Below are 22,545 nucleotides of genomic sequence, written 5' to 3' on the forward strand. Positions count from 1 at the left end.
AGGACAAAATTAATCGAAACCCGTCATTGCAGTGTTTCTGCCATGTCAGTTTTCATGCTGATCCTACCCACTTAAGTGAATGCAATCCTGTGCGAGGTATTACTCCTGGTAGTAGCTGTCGGTTTTAACACAGGGCCAAAGATCAGACTGTATGTGCTAGTCTGTTAAAAGACCTACTAGGTGAGTACTTATGTTAATGATGTGTCTGCGGTCCTGTTCAGTGGGTCAGTCGTCTCTACAAAGTGACGCTTAGCGTTGGGCACGTTCCAGCTGAACTTTACTGCTGCAGGTGAGATTTTCTGAAATCATACCGTGCGTTGTAATGTGGTGCAGTTTCTCCGACCAGGCGACGGGAGATCTGATCATCTGCGCAGGGTGACGGAAATAAACATGACAGGCGTTTTGAGACCAGAAATAACGATGATCTGGATCACGGCCATTGGTTTACTGAGCACAGTGTGGTTGATTCCCTACTCCCTCTCTCAATCTCTCTCTCTCTCTGCTACTCTGTCTGTCTCTCCCACCTCAGACTAAATTAAGGCCCTGGTCCATTTCACTGTGTCTCCAAAGACAGCCAGACATATATTAGGTGTGTGAAACCAAAACATGTTTTCACTGTGACAAGCATCATTGGCTGTATCTTTTGGACCAAACCTTTTTCAACTGGAGGCTTTGTAACTGAACAGACGTGGAAATACAGAAGACTTATTGTTGATCCAACATTTATGTTTGACTTCATGAAGTTGACATTGATTTATGTGGTTGATCCGAATTTACATGGTTAATCCAGTGTTGTTGTAGTCTTGATCCAGATTTACATGGTTGATCCACTGTTCCGTATTGAGTTCAGTCATAGTTCCTGAATCAAATAACCAAAAGGAAAGCCATGTCTTTCTTAAAAAGATTTTGCAGAAGCATTAACATGGGTTACATGAGCAGCAGCATTTGTGAGGGCTTGCCTACATTAGTAAAACAGCAGACCATTGTCAGTAATCGACTGTGAGTTACACCATGAATTCACCTACTAATGGAAACCAAAACAAAAATAAATGAAGCCACAATAACACTGTAGACTTTTACTGTAAGTTCTGTAAACACCCTAGACATTTACTGTAAGTTCTGAAAATGCTGTAGACATTTACTGTAAGTTACTGTAAATTTACTGTAATGGCACAATTAGCTAAATTATTTACTTTATTAAATGGTTTTATTGCAAGTTGTTGTTTTGTTGTTGATTCAAGTAAACAAATCATGAACAAAAACAATTCAATTATAATCAGAAAAGTACAAGCTGATCACCTTCTGTAATTTCATATTTAGACTTTATTTTACACTTTTTTTTTAAAATGCTGGTAAATTAGCTGATAGATGGAACAAAGCAAAATATTGTTGACCTACACATTGTTTTATGTATTGATGGATATGTAGGCCAGTGATTGAATGCAAACAGTGAATGATAAATAAGAAGTGACATAATGATTGTAGGTAATGACTTATTTGCGGAATCCAAAGTCTCTTCCCAATTCTCTTCCCAAGGAACTGTCAAGCTGTGAAAAAAAGAGATGAGTGCTGTCAATTATTCATTCAAATGTATAGTCACACACTAGAATGTTACATCTTCTGCTCTCATCAAATGTTTTCTGTTTTGTTGATAATCTTTACATAATAACAGATAACTATATATAAACAGCTACGGAAAAAATTAAGAGACCACTGCACCTTTTTCTTTCCTTTCCAAAAAAGTAAAAAAGGAAGGTTTTGAGTGAGGAACAGAAGGGTTCAAATTAAGAGACCACTGCAAATTGAACGCATCTGTTCCTCACTCAAAACTTTCCTTTTCAGCTTTTTTGAAAAGGAAAGAACAAGGTGCAGTGGTCTCTTAATTTTCTCCCGTGCTGTATATATTTGGGGAAAACTTTTTCTTGATTTATTTTCTTGATTTATTCCTAAAATATTTTTTTGCTTTAAATTCAGGATGCCTTATGTTTTGGTTCTGTTTGGTCTTTTCAGGGGATGAAATGCTGATGGCAGTCAGTTACAGTAATGGACTCCAACCCGACCTCCCCGACTCCACCCAGCCTCCCCCTCCCCTGCTACCCAAGCCAGACAAGGATAACGCTCGGCTGCAGAAACTCATCAAGAAGAGAGCGAAGAAGAAAGCCAGGCCCTCTCATACTCCCATTCCCTTCCGTTCCTGTCTTTCCCCCGTGAACGAAGCCTCTGATCTGGAACACAGCGACACGCACTCAACTCCGCCCCGCTCCCCGAACTGCATTTCCCCCGTTAGGCCTTTTTGTCAGCAACAGCCCCCCTCAACATTACCATGGCCTCCCAGTAGCTCCTGTGGAAGCGGTCCATACCTGCAGACCGGGGTGTTTCCCTCACAGAACTATGCAGCTCCCACTCAGGCTGAGGAGCAGACGGCTCCGCTGTACGAGTGCTCAACGTTTATGTTTGACGAGGACTACGCAGAAAACCCGGCACCAGCCTTGCCTCCGCCCCGCCCACCGCCACCTGTACCTGAGTTGTCTCGAGGCCCAGCCGCGCGTCACCATGACCTGTATTCATCTGTATCTCTCAATTTGAATGGGTCGGTTGCCACGTCTAGAGTATCTCCGGGCCTTGTCAGTGCCATGCCAGAGTTAATGCCCCAGATTCCAGGTTCCCCTAAAATATCGACACATAGAATTACTCTTTCCCCACCTGCACCTAGTTGTCCGAGCCTGGGACCGGGCTTGGCTCCCTTACTGGGTCAGGTTACAGTCCCATCTCCTGCCCCATTACTGGTGTCTGTGCAACCCCCTCAGACACAACCTCCTAACCCCAACCAGAAGGTGATGACACCCAAGGCTTCAGTTCTCACACTAGATATGGCCACTCATGTCCCTGGCATTGAAGGTCACAAGATGAACAAGGTGCCTTCCGAGACAGTCAGCTCACAAACCACTGCAGCTGGAGAAGGCATTGTCAACCCACAGTCAAGGATTTACACATCAAAGGCCACATTTTACGAAATCTCTAAGCCTGCGCTTCCAGATATATCAGGGGTAAATGCATTCTATCAGGGAGTATCATTATCAACTATGCACATGGACAAAACCCAAATGACTTCTTATCAAAGTGAGCCATCAATCCCATATACAGTTTCGGTGGGAAAGACTCCTTCTGGGAGACCAAAAACACCCTCTCACCATCCTTCAAGGGGGCGAATGGCACCTGCTTTTGAGATATCAAAAGCCAACCCTCTCTTGTTTGCTGCCAGTCCAGTTTTCTTCTCCTCTCAGGATGTGCATGGCTTGGTCGTAAACAACGAGCCAGAGATATACCAGTCACCAATGACTGTAACCAAGACCTCATCCGCAACTGAACCAGCAACACGAATAGCACCTCACTCAGATATATATAGATCCCAAAACAGTGTCATTGAACCAACTATGACAAATGTATCTTATGCCTTCACCTCTTCACCTGATATACATTCTTCAATCATAAACACACAGAGATTTATGTCCTCAATGACTGTTGCCAGTAGAGTCAAATCTCCCCCATCAAAACCTATTACCAGTGAAGCCCAAACACCCCCAGAAATTGTTTTCACAAGTGTAGCCCAAACACCTTCAGCAACCCCTGTTTCTAGTAGAGTCAAATCTCCCCCAGCGAGGCATGTAACCTCTACAAACAACACTCCCTCAGGTGCCACAGAATCAGCAAAACCTACTGGATCTGCACCAGACAAACATGCACAAGGTCTGACCAGTGTTGATAGTACAAGTCAAACCAACAGAATATCCTCCAACATGACAGGATCTGTGGTCAACATGTTTTCCACCTTTGCTTCCTCTCAAGACGTAAATGCTTGGGTTGTAAATGAGGAGTCTCATAGATCCAAGGAGGTAGAAGATGCATCTCACACAAGCAAGTCGATGGCTAATATTTATAATGCCTTCACCTCCTCTCAGGACATATATGCCTCAGTCTTAAACTCCCAGAGATACAAGCCACCAATTCATATTGTGAACAGAGTCAAATCACCCCCAGCGATGCCTTTGTCCAGTACAGCCCATACTCCTCTAGCAATTCCAGTAGCAAGCAGAGTTACAACTCCCCAATCAGTTCCTGTTACATATCCAGCTACAACTGAACAATCAAAAACAGTTAAATCTGACAGAGCTAATTCAGTGAAACGTTCACAAGGACCAATTAGTGATGGGAGCAATAGAAACCAGAACAATAGATTCACTACCACCACTGAAGGATCTGTGGCTAAGATATCACCCAATGAGATTTCAGCATCAACAATTGCTGCAAATGATCATGCAGGTCCCATGTCCAAAACTAAGACTGTAATGTCGACAGAATCTCCAACAGGGAAAGTTAAAATGGAAGACAGATTTGAATGTGGAATACCACCGGGGAACCAAAAGCAAGAAACTCAATTATCCCCCAAAAGTGGAACCACTAGTCTCAGTGGACACAACATGACAACTATTTCAGCAACACAGTTGTCTCCAAATGGACAAACTTTGCCCGTGATTTCATCGCAAGTACCTCCTAATACTGTTCGAACCCCACCTATTTCAGCACCTGAAGCTACATTGAACCCTGGATACCCAGAATCACCAGTACTTGGTTTACATAAAGTTCTAGCACCATTAATAGAAAAGCAAAAGGCCCCAACATCCAAAAAACCCAAAACACGTTCTACATATTACGGACTGACCCCAGCTGAGTACGTTGCCCATGGTGGGATCCGGGCATATTACGGCCCTTCCGCACCCAAGGTTAATGAGTCATTACTGTTACCATCAACAACACAGTCTGACGAATTACTAAACGGGCCATCTCCTCCTAACAATAAGCCTGACATACCTTTCGCAGGTTCAAAAACTCCTGACAATGAACTACTAAAATCTACCTGGCCGATGCAGTATTCACCTGTTGCAGCACATTCATCCTCAACAATTTCAGCTGAAACTGGCCTTTCTAAGACGCAAACAGATAATAAATCGATATCTAAACTCAATACATCCCAAGTAAACAAGTCTGAAGTACTGGCTTATGGAATACACACTAATTTCACACCTACGGTGGATGTAACAAAACTGGAACATTCATTGGCTTTGGGACTGCAAACTATTGAACCACCCCCCGGGGAAGCGCCCACACCAAAGGCCTCACAGTCTGAGGCATCAATACCAGTATCTGAAGCAGGTGAGGTACACACAACAAAACAAGCAACTGAAACTTGTCCATTCTCGATAGGTAGTAGTGTTGTGTCAAAGTCCCTTCATCCATTCATCATTTCAGATTCTGAAGTTCCAAAAAACCCAACTGTAGAGAGTATGCCCGAACACAGTGGAAAGTTAGAGGCTGCTCCTGCAGTCATGCATCTTCCTGTCAAGTCTTATTATAGCCAAGACTCTAATCTGGTCAGCAACCCTGACATAAGAAGCCAACTCCCAAGTGAACCTAAGTTAGCAAATATACTATCAGACAAACCTACCATAGATGCCATACTACCTTGTATGCCTTGTGCCTTAACCAAAGAAACAAAATTCCCTTATACCCTTACTATTGAAACTAAACTGCCCACCAAACCTACTATGAAAGGAATACAGCTCCACAGTCCGCCTACCAAAACAGCTGAACTACCAAGCACACCTACAAAAATAGCCCTACTACCCAGCCCGCCTACCATAGTAGCCCAACTCTCCACCCCACCTACCCTAGGATCCCAACTCCCCAGCTCACCTAACCTAGTAGCCCAACTGCCCAGCCCACCTAATCTAGTAGGCCAACTCCCCAGCCCACCTATCCAATCAGCCCAACTCCCCAGCCCACCTATCCAATCAGCCCAACTCTCCAGCCTGTCTAACCTAGTAGCTCAACTCCCCAGCCCACCTATCCAAACAGCCCAACTCCCCAGCTTGCTTACCCTAATAGCCCAACTCCCCTGCCCACCTACCCAAATTGCCCAACCCCCCAGCCCACCTACCCAAAAAGCCCAACCCCCCAGCCCACCTACCCAAAGACCCCAACTCCCTAGCCCTATTCTAGTAGCCCAAAATATCATTGAAACTATAAAGCCCAGCACACTTACATCATCACGAACACAGCTGCCTACAATGTCAACTCAAACTTTCATAAGTCCTCCACTCCCTGCCACTGAAATGATTTTTCCCAGCTCCCCTGCCGTAATAGCCAAACTGCACAGCCCACCTGCCATAGACACCCAACTTCCTAGCACACCAGCTGTTGGAAGTCAACTTACTGGCTTCAAACCTACCAATGAAATGAAAGATCCCAGCACACCTATATCAGGAACCAAAATCCCAAGCATGCCTGGCATGGCAACTATGTATTCTAGCACATCTACCACAGTGGCCCAAACCTCTAACATTCCTACTACTGTTGCCCTACTCCAAAATGTACCTGTCTCTGAAAGCCTTCTCCTCCACATGCCCACCACTGCAGCCCAGTTCACTAGTAGCCCTAGCATAGTAGCCCAACTCCATAACACACCTTCATTGGGATGTGTACTTTCTGGCAATTTTACCACAGAAAATATTCTGCAGAGTACAATGCAATACCATGCAAATCATGCCAGAATGCATTTCATAGAAACCAACTCTCACCAACCTATCAAAAGCAGACAATTAACAAACTCTCCCCTTGATGAAAACCCCTCCAACAAGTCCAATACTGAAAAACTATCCTTAGAAAACTTACCACACAAAGGTAAACAACATACATTCTCTGCTGAAGCAAGCATAGCTTTGCCCAAGCCTTCCCCATATCCTACACCTACTAATGTATCCATTGAAGGTGCTCAGCCTTCCACAGAAAAAACACAACCGTTAAGCCCTAATTTACAAGATAAGCATAGTAAGCGTGTCATAGACACTAGTTCCGCCCCAAAACCGGTCGCAGACTTTAAACTTAATAAAAACCCTACTATTATTCCGAATTTTCCCACCACTCAAGAAATCAATTACAGACCACCCCCAGATCTTACCAGTTCCACCATTTCCACTGCAAATGTACACTTTTCCTTAAAGCCTGAAAGTAGTGCCTCCCCGAAACCGGTTTCAGAGTATCCTAACAAGCCTGCCTTAAAGATCCTACCCTCTTCACCCCCACATAGACGCTCCAGGCCATGGTCAACCCCACCTACAGAAACTAAACATGATACAACATTGGTAACAGAACCTGGTCCTTCTGATAAACATGCAATAAATACACAGGCCTCTAGAAAGCCTGGTGTGTCAGCTGACATTTCTTTAAGCCCTGCAGCAGAAGCTAAACCATTTCCACAGCATAACTCTGAACCCAGTGCCTCCCAAAACTCTTCACCAGAACTTACACCAGCTAATATGCCTAATAATAATATAAAATCTTCCACAGAACCTACCATGGACACAATAACCTCCTTAAGCCCAATTACTGAAGCTAAACCATGTACACTGCAAAAAGTATTAACTAGTTCCTCCCCAACTTATCTCCCAGAGGCCAAATCAGCAAATATACCTAAAATGAATGTGCAGCCTTCAACAAACCTCACTGTAGAAAAAGAAACTCCCTTTAACCCCCTTGTTCAAGCTAAACAGTTTCATCAGATTAATATGGAATTGAATGTGTCTCCCAATCCATCCCTAGGCCATAACACAGGTAACAAGCATTCAGTAAATGTAGAGTTTTCCTCAAATGCTAAAAAAGAAACAAGATCCTGCTTCAGCCCTACCATAGAAACAAGACCTTGCTTCAGCCCTGCCATAGAAACAAGATCCTGCTTCAGCCCTACTATAGAAACAAGACCCTGCTTCAGCCCTACCATAGAAACAAGATCCAGCTTCAGCCCTACTATAGAAACAAGACCCTGCTTCAGCCCTACTATAGAAACAAGACCCTGCTTCAGCCCTACCATAGAAACGAGATCCTGCTTCAGCCCTACTATAGAAACAAAACCTTTTATAAATAAGTCTAGCGAAGCTAGACGCTGCTTTAGTCCAACTAGACCCTGGCTTAATGCTTCTATTGAAGCTAAACACTTGACAAAACCTCATATTGAAGCTAGTGCCTCCCCAAAACAATCCCCAGGGCTGAAATCAACAAATGCCCCTAACACCAATACACAGCCTCCTGCAAATCCTGCCATAGAACGTATATCTACCCCAACCCCTACTATAGACACTGTGATGAAACAACCTGCTGTTACCAAGGCTGATCTGATTGACTGTACCACTCCTGCCTCTCTGCCTCAGGCTTCAGCCTCAGCAAAAGCAGCTCCACCGTCCACAAACAGCGGAAGGTCATTGCCATCTCAGCAAAAGAATGGACCAACAGACAAGAAATCTCAGCAGAAGAATGGTCAGACAGGCACGAAATCTCAGCCAAAGAATGGACGAAAAAACACGATGCCATCTCAGCCAGAGAATGGACGCACTTGGACAGACACAATGGAAGGTGTGGAAGCAAGTGCATCAGGTGCACGAGGGACGCCAACACCCAGAGAGACACCCTCTATGAAGTCTACGACATCAACTGCATCTTCGACTGTTGATAAAATACATCCACACCAGAAAGACATGGCCCAATCTCCGTCTGCTAAACCTAGTCCTGCTAAAGCTGTGGTAAATGCAATGAAACCTAAAGGTCTGATGGCCAAGTTCGGGGGCTGGTCACGACTGAAAAAGCACATGGTGGTCGAGCCTGAGCAGCCTCAGTTCCCAGAGCCAATACTTGAATCTAAGTATGCCAAAGACAACAAAAAGGCCACAGACCAGAGCAAAACTGGTGGAGTGTCAGCAGATGTCAAAGACCACTCTGAAAAGGACAAGAAATTATTGAAGGAGTCAGAAGTGCCCAGAGCAATGAAAATGTGGGACGCCATGCTTTTTCAGATGTTCTCAACCAAGGACGCAATATTGCAGCAGATTAGAGCTAGCAAAACTTCTGATTCATCTGACAAGACAAAGAATAAGAAAAACAAGACAGACAGGATGGGAAAAGACAATCAGCAGAAAGAGGATGAGCTAGAGGTTGTCCCTTCCTTTGCGAACCGTCTGCCACTTCTGCTGTACAGTCCACGGTTTAATGCCAGGAAGCTAAAAGAGGCTGCAGAGAAGCCACTTGTGAAGATGTCGGCAGTGTTCGAAAGAGGACTAATCAACCGTAAAAATCAGGATGGGGAGGGGAAGGATTTCAACAAAACCGCCAGAGGATTTGGTACATCCAAAACAACCAATGTCTGACTTTAAACTCACGCCAGAGTATTCATGCATAGGCCTATGTACTGGGATATACAGTTGAGATTGGTAGCAATTGTAGATTGACAATGATTACATGCTAAATGTACTCCATAATGAAATATAATAATAATAATAATAAGATCATTATGTGGTGTCTAAGATCATTATAATGTCGGTTGCATGCAAAAATAGAGTCAGGTTTTGTTTACAATGCTATATATGAAATCTCTTGAGAATATTTTTTTTACGCGCTGCTAGTCTTAGTCTTAGAGAGTGTAGACCGGGTGGGGTTATGGATTGAGTGTCTGACGTCGGTGTGTGATAAATAGGGCTCGTACATTCCTGGATTGACGGGACAGAAGGGCATTGGATGATGGAACAGTGCAGCTGTGAGAGAGGGACACGCACAACTACATCAGACTAGAGGGACAACTCGACCTTGGAACACAACACAACAAATGGTGATTGGTACAGATATGCAATCTGAAATTCTTCCAAGTGTTCTATGATGTACAGTAATGATGGTAATGGGCACAGCTGCAGAAGGCAGATCTGATATACGTCGAGTCTGAGAAGGTGTGTGGTTTAAATAAAGTCAGAGGAAGGACATGTTGTCCCTACTGGAAATGAATGTTAAGTAGCTACGCATTTAACAAATGACAAAAAAAAAAAAAGAATTGTATGAAAAGCTTTTTCAGTTTTGAGTTTTATTAAAAAATATATTGGAATGGCAAATGGAATGTATAACAAAAATATTGTGCCGCATTTCCAGTAGGGATAGAAAGACCATTTTAGACATGTTTAGGACCTGTGCAGAGAGGAAACGTCCGCCAGAAAATAAATGGACATTAATTCTTATGAGACATAGTGAATTAATTAGGATTGCTGAATGATAAGATTGCAGAATGGATAATAATGAAGTAATGAAAGATAACGGCGACGAACAACAGACGGGTCTTTAGGACATAGGAAGAGATACAAGAATCCATGGAAAATATTAGTTAATGGTAAAAGGTGACATTGGAAGATGGGTTTGTTGTTGATGATGATACAGTTGGTGTTTTTGATTAAGCTGTTTATTATTTTGCATCTAGGGTAAGATCCCAATTGGGAAATGGAAAGAGAGAGTGTGATGCTACTTCCGCTTTTGAATGTTAACATATAAATATATTATCTTATTATCTTAACTGCTCCTCCACATTTACTGGGTTGGTTGAACTGTATAGAAGGATACCTACCACAACAGTATATTTTCTTATCATCAAAACCAGTATGTGGTGGATATAGTTTCAAACAGATCTGTGAATACTGGCAATATTCAGTTACTAGTAGTTTTCTTAGGCATGTTTTTATTAATATGAGTTCAATAAATTCTCTGAAATCTTCTTGCTGTTAACAATATTGTTTGCATTTTTTGTAACTTAATGATGTTTTGTGGTAGTTATTTGATGCTTCTCAGGTCTTTTTAATTAAATTTTGGACAGAAAAGTTATATTTTGGATATATTTATTTACAGTGGTGAATCCAAATGAGCTAACCATTATCACATTGCTGCTTTAGACTTGCTGGTTGTGTGTTCATTATTTTGTATAGAACTGTACAGTGTATAATGCTCTTGGCAACTGTGTGATTGACTGATAGATTGCTCATTGTCTACATCAAAGTAAACTCTAAGCTTTTGTACGTGTCATCAGTGTGGTGGTTTGTGAAGCCTGTGTTCAATGTTGACTTATTCAAGATGACTGATGTACTTCTAGTGATGTCTTATGCTAAGACATGACGACACACACTCGCTTTGGCCTAAAAACTAAGGGTCAAGACAAAAATATATATCTCAGGAGTGCCCATTTTACTCACTCATGGAAACACATTGTCAAAAATTATTTGAAGATCATTTTTGGATTAATCGATCCAAAATGTCAGACTTTAATTTCAGTGATCTTCATTTGTTTTGAAAACGTTTGAAATTGATTTTGGTGAGTCACTTACCATCATCACCAACCGCCACCTTTTCATACTTGCCGTGGGCCATCATCACAAACTTGTACTTTTTACCAGCGGCTCCCTGAAACGAGTGAAGTACTATCAATTTGTTTTTGTGCCAAATAACATCAAAATGCAGATCTAAATCCATGCGTCCATGTCAACTGCTTTTCGATCTGTATGCCAAATATACAGATGCAAATTTTTACTGTAAATTACGTCACTCATGTCAGCTACGATAAAGTGCAGCCAAATCTTACCTTTCCTACTCTCCCAGGTGACGGAGAGTCTCCTACGTTCTCCCAGAGGTTCTTCTTGCTCAGCACATCACCAGCCTTCACCTCCTACAAAACCAAATCTCATTATTCAGACACAGTCTTCCCACTTAAATTATTAAGAATCAAATACAGGCCTTGATTTTGACATAAGTACAAAAAAGTCTATATTATTTATAATTGTTAACTTGTGGATAGCATTTTTATCTCTGCATCCATCATGAAGAAAGTCAGAAATTGTCCCAGAGTCAAACTAGCACTAGTTAATTAACAATAGCAACTTGTAAAAGTTAACACAATCAATGGTAGTCAACGTGACTATTGTTTTCTAACTGAATGCATAAAAAATGGTGCATCAAGTTCATTTGACTGGAGAAGGAGTTGAAGGGTTAAATTGTTATAATCCGGTATTGTCTAGGATTTGGTAGTTAATATTGAGAACAAACGCTTTACACCTGGAAAAGAGCATAATGTTTTGAATGCGAATAGGTTTTCCTGAACAGTTGTAGTTTGTAGTGGTAATAATATGTCATGGTCTTTGGATGGCAATGTCATGATCATTTTATAAATTCATTATAAAAAAAAGCCTTTGTGGAAATGTATATTTAAAATTATTGATCGCTATGAAGACTGAAAGATTAAGTGGTATGCAGCATTGATTGAGCAGTGGTTTGCAATAGATTTTTTTTATGTAAAGAAATTGCTAATTTGTGGTGAAATAATATATAACTCTAGACCAACTGTATAGATGATGTTATACTAAAATTCCCCACAGAGGGGCAGCATTCCATTGAGACTGGTGACAGACAACGGACACGTCCTAATATGACCTGACAACATTAAACGTCTAATAAAGCTGTGGGGTTGTAATACATGAACATGTGTTAGCTGTGAAGGAAGTATAGAAGGTAGAGCTTAATAGAAATACATTGGGAGATGAAGGACAGTTACCTTAAGGAAGAAAAAGTTAAGAGGATACCAGATATGGAGATAGTTGAAAGGAAGACTGAGAGGAGAAAGGATACAGGAAAAAGAGAATCAGCTGAAGTAGTTTACAGTTCAAGCACATGCGTAATGATAGATAAATAGAATAATGAATAAATCAGGGCTGGCTGACCCTGAAATGGAACAGCACCAGCTGACCCTGAAAATGGAACGGCTTTTGCACCAGCCCTGCTCTAATGGACAGCCAATCAGCAGCTCAAACACTGCATTCGCTGCCTGTGTTAGATGTTGCTTGTTGCAAACGCCTGAAGAGAGCTGATTAGTTGACTTGTTGTCCTGACGTTGTGAGTCATCACAAAGAGCTCTGGAATAATTGGAAAGAACAGGTGTCCGTTGTGACTCACGGCTGGTATGGAGGAGGGGCTTTTGCAGCTGCCGTCTGGGTTTCCCTTCACCCATTGGTGGATGAGGTCGGCCACGCCTACTTTCAGACCTTCCGTATCCTGGTAAAAAGAGATGATGAATCGTGGTGAAGTCTTACGTCATGGTCACAAATACGAGACAGTTGAGGTGCGTACTCAACGTCGCCCTATTCCCCCAGGGGCCCTGAACACACGTACTTTACCATAAGGGGAATAAGGAGGCACTTCAGACATAATAAATGCCATGTACACAAAATCATAGGTTTAATCATCGTCAACATTTTCACTGACTCACAGACAGGATTCACAGACAGGATTCACAGACAGGATTCACAGACAGGATTCACAGACAGGATTCACAGACAGGGCCTACACCTGGAAATTAACCTACTCATCTGGCTCGTCTATAGAAGTGCTGATCCCTGACTGTGTCCCTGTCATGTTAACTTAATAAAGTAGGAAGTGTACCTTTTTGTTAGGGGGCAGAGGCGTCGCTAGGATCACAATACATTCTGGGCTTATCCCCCCCCACCCTGCCCCGCCCCGCCCGGGACAGAAACTACAGGGTTTTGAATGTACACGTGGCCTAGACGTCTACAATGTCATAATGTGCGATCGGTATTACAGATGAATAGATCAGGGGCAACTTTATTTTTGTATTTTTTTGTGGTCCAATTGAGATCCGGGGCTGTTCCAGGGCTAACAACGCCACTGGTTAGAGGTACGTTCTGTGTGAATGTGTTTACTCAGTTATCCTCTGCCTGCCTAGGTCCGGTTTTTATAAGAGAAGTGGGTGCGGTTGTGGAAGCAGCACACGCCCCCTCACCTTGGAGGGTGTCCCCTTGGGGGTCTGACTCCAGGCTTCCCCTGCCTCAAACAGGCTCTTCTTGGAGGCTACAGGCTCAGAGGGGCTGGGCAGGTCCGTCAGGGCCTGTTGCTTGGCGACCTTTGCTTCCTGAGAAGGCACATGACAGTCAGTTTCCATTTAAATGTCTGGACATCACTAGTTACACAGTGTCGTTTAAGTCGTTTATGTTATAATTTGTTATAATCCCTAATGATGAGAATGTAGAAGAGTAGATCAAAACAGAATAGGATGAAGTATGTTAGGGTTAAGTACAGTTTTATATTATAGAACTTGATACTATATTATAGTATTATGTAGTAATGTACAGTAGAGTATAATACAGTATAATACTCTACAGTACTGTATAGCACTGTATAGTACAGTATATTAAAGTACAGTATTGCACTTTAGAGTATAGTACAGTATATCTTTTAACTTCATTGTATAGTATTATAGAATAGAATAGTTTGATATATTATAGTACAGTTTATTATATTATAGTACTGTACAGTACAGTGTACTACTGTAGAATACAGAATAGTATAGCACTGTATTGTACAGTACAGTAATGTATAATATGGTACAGTACTGTATAGTATACTATAAAATAGTACTCTATTCCACAGTGTAATACTGTATACTATTGTACAATACTGTAATGTACACTATGATATGGTGCTGTGTATATATATATATATATATATATATATATATATATACATATTACTGTATATTTTACTACAGTATGGTACAACAAAACAGTAGAGTATACCTCAATTGCATGAGTGTACTGTTCCAGTCTGTTGTCAATCTTGGAGATGGGTAGGGGAGGCTCAGTCTTCTTTATGCTGTTACTGTTTTAAAATCAACATCAAGGATGTTACATTGTCTTCTTCATGCTGTTACTGTTTTAAAATCAACATCAAGGATGTTTTATTGTCTTTTTAATGCTGTTACTGTTTAAAAATCAACATCAAGGATGTTTTATTGTCTTTTTAATGCTGTTACTGTTTAAAAATCAACATCAAGGATGTTTTATTGTCTTTTTAATGCTGTTACTGTTTAAAAATCAACATCAAGGATGTTACATTGTCTTCTTCATGCTGTTACTGTTTTAAAATCACCATTAAGAATGTCAAGGTGTTTATAATCACAATAATGTTAAATTAGCATTCTTCTCTATGCAGTTACCGTATTTTCACCAGATACATTTGATAATATATTATCAGGATCTTTTATCATCATTGATGGTGTATTTTAGTTTTAAGAGGATTGCAGGTAGTTTTTAAGTAAAGAGACAGCTAACACTGAGACATCTATTTACAAACTAGACATTTGGGTATGCCTAAAAAGTCCATTGGATCATATGCTAAATATAAAGCAGTGTCAGAGTTGCCTAATACAAAGCGCCAGTAGATTTAGTATGTGTCCACATGGGTCCACACAGAGCACACATTACACACACTGTGACTGGTTTAACATCCCGCTGGCCTCCAAGAGTCGCAACCGCAGTCAGATCCCAGCGCCAGCGTGTTTTAGCTGAAGCCACATGCATTACATTTTGTTTGCCACTAGCCCAGGATCCTACAGCCCAGCTCAAGCCTTGCTCCATGCCTAGCTCCATGCCTAGCTCCAGCCCAGCTCCCTTTCCAGCTCCAGCCCAGCTCCCTGCACAGCTCTCAGCTCCAGCCCAGCTCCCTGCACAGTTCCCAGCTCCAGCCCAGCTCCCTGCCCAGCTCCAGCCCAACTCCAGCCCAGCTCCAGCCAGCTCCCTGCCCAGCTTCCAGCTCCAGCCCAGTTCCCTGCCCAGCTCCCAGCTCCAGCCCAGCTCCTTGCCCAGCTCCAGCCCAGCTCCCTGCCCAGCTTCCAGCTCCAGCCCAGCTCCCTGCCCAACTCCCTGCCCAGCTCCAGCCCTGCCCAGCTCCTTGCCCAGCCAGAAGAGACGAAACTCTGTGGTTTTAACTGGAGCTTCAGCATGGATGGCGCTACGGTACGAGTCCCCAATTAAAACCTGTTCCCTTCACCATAGAGGCCATTTCAGTTGGGGTCTGGTCAAAAGCGGAGCACTTCATAACAATTAGGGTGCCATTTACAACACAGATAGCTCTTAGTCATACATGGTCCCTTTAAACAGCTGATCACAGACACAGACATCTAACATCATATGAAGGGCTGTATTCATAAGGTCTCCCTACAGCTCGGGACCAAATATCAGCCCTCTGATGACTGACTCTGCCTTATTTTGGCTGGATAACAGTGGCACCATGTCTAATGTTACGGGATCGTTGGACCAATGTTTGTGCAGTAACACTGTCCATGGGTGGAGATCACTGAGGTATGGTGGACCTCCAGACAGTGTTGTCTTCCATCTTCATTAGGATTTTCATGTCTGTCTGATTTGGACCAACAAAAAACAACATTTTGACCGTGGAACAAAAACAAGCGCCTTCGCCACCAGAGCCAGAGACAGACTCTTTGTGGGGATGTGTTGGGTAAGCGTGAGCAACAGTAAAAACATTGCCTTTCTGAGGATCTCTTCACTATATTTACATTGTGTGAACTGCACAGAATGTTCCCTCTCATCTGTGTGTGTGTGTGTGTTCCCTAGTGTTCAGGAAGCAGACAAGAATAAAAAAATTAAATAACACTGGGTAAAGCCGGGTGATGTCATCTGCCAAGGCCCTCGGGTTCCTGACCTACACCATTCTCCAAGCACTCCTAACCAGCTGTACACCACATCCAGTGTGACAGCAGGATCGGGGTAGGGCCTCCCCACACACGAGGGACAGCTGCAGGCCGAGAGGAGCCCGGCAGGTGCCCAGGCATTTGTCTGTCTGACTACGACGCTAATCTATGTCACCAGTCACCACGGCAGCTGAGTGTATATCACCAGAAGCTGCTCTGTACCGTATATATAACCAATGGGCTAACATCGGAGGGGGAATGTATCTCACCGCACAGCTGCTATAGGGGAGGGCATCCAGCTCCCCTGCAGCCTCCAAAGAAAACACATCGGGGGTTAAAAACGATACATTTCTAAATCCTTTCTGACAAAAGGGGGACGCAATAAAGAGCGAGAACAGAAAAGAGAGAAAGAGGAAGTGAGAGGAAGGGAAAGGGAGAGAAAAGAAACGAGAGAGGAAGGGAGAGAGGAAATGAGAGTGCGAGTGGAACCAAGATGCAGCTCCTCTAGTTGTTTCAATATCTTAAACACTTCCTGCCTGACGACCTGCACGTCCGCCACGTCTGGCTGTAGCAACAGCCATCAGGTTCCAATGTAACGTTGTTATAGTTACTATAGAAATGATTAATTCTTGCAATATTCGGCAGTTATTCCCATACTGTTTTATGATGAGGTGTCGAATGGTTCTACAGTAGACATTTTCCACTCACCTTTTCTGTAGAGAGCGATTCAGAGACTCGGTCCTCTCGTTGAGCTGAGGAAGCGGACAAAGAAAGTCAGTTGGTATTGTGAGATAACAGATGGCTGTGTGTGTATGCCCTTCATGTTGATAACCATAACAACAGCCTGTCTCATGCTATGGAACCTTTCATGTTGATAACCATAACAACAGCCTGTCTCATGCTATAGAACCTTTCATGTTGAGAACCATAACAACAGCCTGTCTCATGCTATGGAACCTTTCATGTTGATAACCATAACAACAGCCTGTCTCATGCTATAGAACCTTTCATGTGGATAACAAAAGGAACTGAGAAGGTGTATGAGGGAATCTGAAATAGGATAGCCTGGTCCCAGATCTGTTTGTGTTGTCACATGATAATGAACATAGGAGTTAGCACAGCAGACCAGGGACCAGGCTATAAACCAGAACAGACTTTGCATGCAGCACAACAAGACATCACAGAGACTGACATGTGACAGTAGATGTCAGGTTACAACCACAAACAACAGAACTAAAACGTATATTATCTCCACTGTGACCTTTGACCTCAACAAACCCTGCACAGAGTTAGTCAAACAGAAAATGCAATCCAGCCCTAATGTTCCTGTGAAGTGGTGATGAGCAATGTTTATCTTCAAACAATGCACCTCAATACTGTCGCATAAAATTACACAATGAGATCTCCATAGAATGATATTTCACTCAATCTCTTGATTAAGATTGCAGGACATTCCACTGACTTTGCAGTTTAGCTCTTATTGTGGAGGGAAAACGTTCTAAATTGACAATACAGGATCATTCTGAGCTGGATTAAATGTTCTGAAACACTGTTGGCCTCTCAAACGGCGGTCCCCCAGCCTTTGGGAAAACTCACCGTACACGCGCTCTCTGTTGTCATTCTCTCCTCCACCTCATTCTACAAGGACACACACAGCACAGGGAAACACATTGACGCCAGGAAAGACATTAGCCAAGAGAAATGCCGCAGACAATAGCTTCAGATGGGATGGAAAAGAGGTCAGCCCCAGTATGCTTCAGAGTAGTAGGAAGTGTGCCTAACCAATCACTGGGATCGAGGGACATTCTGAGTGTTTTTTACTTGTTGCCGGAGATGTAGCACCTGGGCAAGTTGATGTGGTGACCTGCTAGCATGCCTGGCCAGTATCCAAATCTCTCATGTTCCATTCCTGCTGCTGACTGTGATCGACATGACCAGTATGGTTATCATTTCAAATGAATTAAATCTGCTGGTTACATGTATTAGAAATATCCGTAGTGCATTTTTGCTTAAAAACACAAGCCTGGAAAAAGTGTGACCGCTTGAGGGAAGTGTGACCCCTTAAACCCCAGGCAGTGGATGATAAGGTGGCTGTGGTTTGTCATCTAGCTGTTAGCCAGACAGAAGGTTCAGTGCCTTTCCCCCAATACATTAACCCACACTCGGGCAAAAAAGTTTAGGCATTTAAGGCAATCACAAGCACACAAGCAGCTACAGACACTACAGCAAAGGGGATTAGTTTGCCACTGAGGAAGCAAAAAGTCTATGCTGTAATTTCCATAGAGTAATTCTGTGTATACTCTACATAGAATACATAAAATCAATCAGTCGACATTTTACATGACATCTGTCATTCAGGCCAGGCAGACACTGTGGTCGAGAGACAATTACAGTGAATGTAAGGCTATGTTGTTTGCTAGTATGAACATTACAGCCAATGTACTATCTAGTTGATTTCACTGCCAACACAGGAAGTTTGATAAGCATTTCTTCACACATGAAACAGAAAACGGAAAGTTGAAGAAATTAAGGTTGTATCATCATGCCCTGCAAGAGGTGGAGAGGTGGTGTGATGAAACCAAATGAAAAGAAGTGTGAAAGAGAGAGGAAAAGGTTTTCAAATAACAGATTGTATTTGTGTTGCTATGGCAATGTGAGTAAAAGGAGATGTGAGACGTTAAACTGTCTGGTATTTTGAATCTGCGCTGGATTTTTACAGATGTTTACAGTGGATGTTTACAGCAGTGTAAAGTGGAAGAGTGGTTTAACTTGGATGTTTAGTTTAGTCAACATAACACTGTCATTACAAAATGAAACAAAAGGAAGCCAGCATAGTACTGATATGGGGCTCCAAATGGAGAAGCATGTGATGTGGAAACAGAACCTCAGACCAAACTGTCAATTCATTGCAGAAACACAGAAACAGTCATCTACAAACGGACCCTACAGGCAGTCTTTTATACACTGTCCCTACAGACAGTCTATTACACACTGACCCTACACACAGTCTATAACACACTGACCCTACCGACATTCTATAACATACTGACCCTACAGGCAGTCTTTTATACACTGACCCTACAGACAGTCTATAACACACTGACCCTACCGACATTCTATAACATACTGACCCTACAGGCAGTCTTTTATACACTGACCCTACAGACAGTATATAACACACTGACCCTACACACAGTCTATAACACACTGACCCTACATACAGTCTATAACACACTGACCCTACAGACAGTCTATAACACACTGACCCCACACACACTCTATAACACACTGACCCTACAGACAGTCTATAACACACTGACCCTACACACAGTCTATAACACACTGACCCTACACACAGTCTATAACACACTGACCCTACCGACATTCTATAACATACTGACCCTACAGGCAGTCTTTTATACACTGACCCTACAGACAGTCTATAACACACTGACCCTACCGACAGTCTATAACATACTGACCCTACAGACAGCCTATAACACTGACCATACAGGCAGTCTGTTATACACTGACCCTACCAACAGTCTATAACACATTGACTCTACCTACAGTCTATAACACACTGACCCTACAGACAGTCAATAACACACTGACCCTACAGACAGTCTGTAATACACTGACCCTACAGACAGTCTATAACACACTGACCCTACAGACAGTCTGTAATACACTGACACTATAGACAGTCTATAACACACTGACCCTACAGACAGTCTATAACACACTGACACTATAGACAGTCTGTAATATACAGACCCTGGAGAAAGCCTATAACTTACTAGGTAGAACACACTGATCCCACAGAAAGTCTATACCATATAAAGCATGCTGATCCTACAAACAGTCTATACTATGACAGGAACGCACAGACAGTCTATAACTTACTGGGTAAAACAGAATGAGGAGTTTCTGGTGGAACGACATTAAGCAGCATGAAAGAGAACACATGTATGATGAAGAAAGATGCAAACTGGCTAAAATATGTTTCAGTGAAAAGCAGAATGTATGCAATGTCGTTCATTTTGTATATAGGCTGAGTTACATTAAAAGATTTTGTGATTTGATAAACATGTGATCTACAGACATACAAACTGATAGGTAAGCTGATGGATATTGGACAGCACTACCTTGAATGTGGGGCTCATGGGACTAAAATGGCCGAGTGACTCATCTCCTTCATTGCTGGAGATACTGAGGTTCTTCAACCTTCTCTCCGCCGATGCCCTCCTCCTGTCTATCCCCTCATTCACGGTCCTGGTCTCCTCCTGGATGAAGAGAACAACACACCAAACCAAAGCCTAGTTTAGTGATTGCCACTTTTCCTTTTTCAATGTTTATTTAAACTTGTTGAGAACGCTAATTCACCATTACACCAGCAAACACACAATAAAATTATTGATGCAGGACAGTCGTTCCCCTGGGCTTGACGTTTAATTCAAAAAATATATATAAATGGCTGATGCAGAAAATAGTTGACTTTTCCGGTGGCTGGTTACTTGTAGACAGAGAATATCATACATCTTGTGGTTCCAATAGGCCTACCTCTTGGACTCATAAGCAATCAGCAAGATTTTTGAAATACATTTAGATTGGCAAACGTATTAACATTTAACTAGAAACGAAACAGTTAAAAGGAGATGATCTCTCTCCGAGGTTGAGTTGGAGTCAGAAAACTAATTTTGATCTGAAGGTGTCACATAGAGACAACACCATTTCCTGATTTCATTTCTCGCACCACAAACTCTCCTCCTCACACCCCTGCCTCACCTCCTTGAACTCCTGATTCACCTCCCCACTCTCTGATCTCACTCACCTCAACTTGCTTCTGTTTGTGTGACTCTTCCTCCCCTCTCCGCTGCTCCTCTTCCTCCCTGGCTCTATTTCTTTCCTCTCTCCTGCGGTTCACCTCCTCCATCTCCTCCTGGTCCTCCTGCTGCCTCTGTCTCAGCTGCTCCAGGGTTCCATGTCCCTGGCCCAGCTTCTGCTGTGTCTCCATCAGGCCCTCATGAGCACCTCCATCTACCTCCTCCACCTGCTGTCCCAAGCATGGACTGAGACTGAAGGGAGAAGAAAAGAGAGAAAGAATGAAAGACAACTAGATAGTGATAGCATGGAGAAATGATTAAAATACTTTTAAATCTTTTAAACATGTTATAATCTCTCAAAAGAGTTGAAGATGCATTACATATGTCACACACATTGTTTTAACTTCTCCCTGCTGCAGGTAAGTAATATAAACTACTTAACATGGCTCAATTCATTGTTCAATTAACTTTGGAATGTTTCTGTTTACCTGTCTTCTTCAGATACCACTGAGAGAGAAGTCTGTCCATCATCCATGCTTTTCTGTTGCTCACCCAAGTCTTTCTGTCCCTCATCCATTTCATTCGGTGTTTCACCCATGTCTTTCTCTAACTCACCTATGTCTTTCTGTCCCTCATCTATTTTGTTCTGTGTGTCACCCATGTCTTTCTCTACCTCATCCATGTATATTTGTTCCTCATCCATGTCTTTTATTCCCTCATCCATGTCTTTCTGTTCTTCATGCATGTCTTTCAGTCCCTCATTTATGCCTTTCTTTTCTTCATCCATGTCTTGATGTCTTTCAGCTATGTCTTTCTCTGCATCATCCATGTCTATTTGTTCTTTATCCATGTCTTTTTTTTCCTCATCCATATCTCTCTCTCCCTCATCTCTGTCTTTCTGTGTCTCATCCATGTCTTTCTCTGTCTCATCCATGTCTTTCTGTGTCTCAGCCATCTCTATCGGTCTCTTTAAGTTGTGTGGCAACACGCTGCTGTGGTTCACTCTAAAGGCATGGCTAAACTAAGGAAGTATGTTGAGCTACCTAATACAGGAAGTGATAAGAGTCACTGATCTTGTCATGCATTTTCTTTCATTTCAGTGAGAGCTAAGAAGTGAAGCAGGAGATGGAACCAAGAGATGCTGTACATAAGTCCTTTTTCTCCCTGTACAAGTCATAGTATCATTTAAAATAGACTGCAGGAAACGACAAATACAATTTCAGTTTGTGGTGATTAATTCTCGGCTGTCACACTACAATAGTTTCTTTATTTTGGCCAGAGAGACCACCACCTCTCAAGTTTCTGCATATGTAT

General features: G+C 42.5%; 1 protein-coding gene and 1 long non-coding RNA gene across 5 annotated transcripts in view; one reads left to right on the forward strand and one right to left on the reverse strand.

The window, feature by feature from the left end:
• Nucleotides 1-1,305: 1,305 nt before the first annotated feature.
• Nucleotides 1,306-22,545, reverse strand: part of LOC105026488 (lymphocyte-specific protein 1) — a 34,172-nt gene continuing 12,932 nt past the window's right edge. For 2 of the 4 annotated variants that reach the window (XM_010897970.4, XM_010897974.4), the window contains exons 5-14: nucleotides 21,240-21,483; nucleotides 20,554-20,691; nucleotides 18,002-18,043; nucleotides 17,114-17,157; nucleotides 14,493-14,574; nucleotides 13,700-13,828; nucleotides 12,856-12,954; nucleotides 11,492-11,575; nucleotides 11,238-11,313; nucleotides 1,306-1,547 (exon numbers count right to left, since the gene is read on the reverse strand). In XM_010897970.4, coding sequence (XP_010896272.1) covers nucleotides 1,543-1,547; nucleotides 11,238-11,313; nucleotides 11,492-11,575; nucleotides 12,856-12,954; nucleotides 13,700-13,828; nucleotides 14,493-14,574; nucleotides 17,114-17,157; nucleotides 18,002-18,043; nucleotides 20,554-20,691; nucleotides 21,240-21,483 — 943 coding nt within the window. In that variant the 3' untranslated portion in view covers nucleotides 1,306-1,542. Of the gene's footprint in view, nucleotides 1,548-11,237; nucleotides 11,314-11,491; nucleotides 11,576-12,855; nucleotides 12,955-13,699; nucleotides 13,829-14,492; nucleotides 14,575-17,113; nucleotides 17,158-18,001; nucleotides 18,044-20,553; nucleotides 20,692-21,239; nucleotides 21,484-21,719; nucleotides 22,256-22,545 lie in introns of those variants that run through there. The other 2 variants (XM_010897975.5, XM_010897971.5) reach the window with 2 other exon arrangements.
• On the forward strand, nucleotides 3,083-11,218 carry LOC105026487. The gene has a single exon (XR_004576713.1). It is a non-coding gene; the product is annotated as a mucin-17 (long non-coding RNA).

This window comes from Esox lucius, chromosome 2, assembly GCF_011004845.1.
Source record: "Esox lucius isolate fEsoLuc1 chromosome 2, fEsoLuc1.pri, whole genome shotgun sequence".
In the NCBI taxonomy this organism is placed as follows: Eukaryota; Metazoa; Chordata; class Actinopteri; order Esociformes; family Esocidae; genus Esox; species Esox lucius.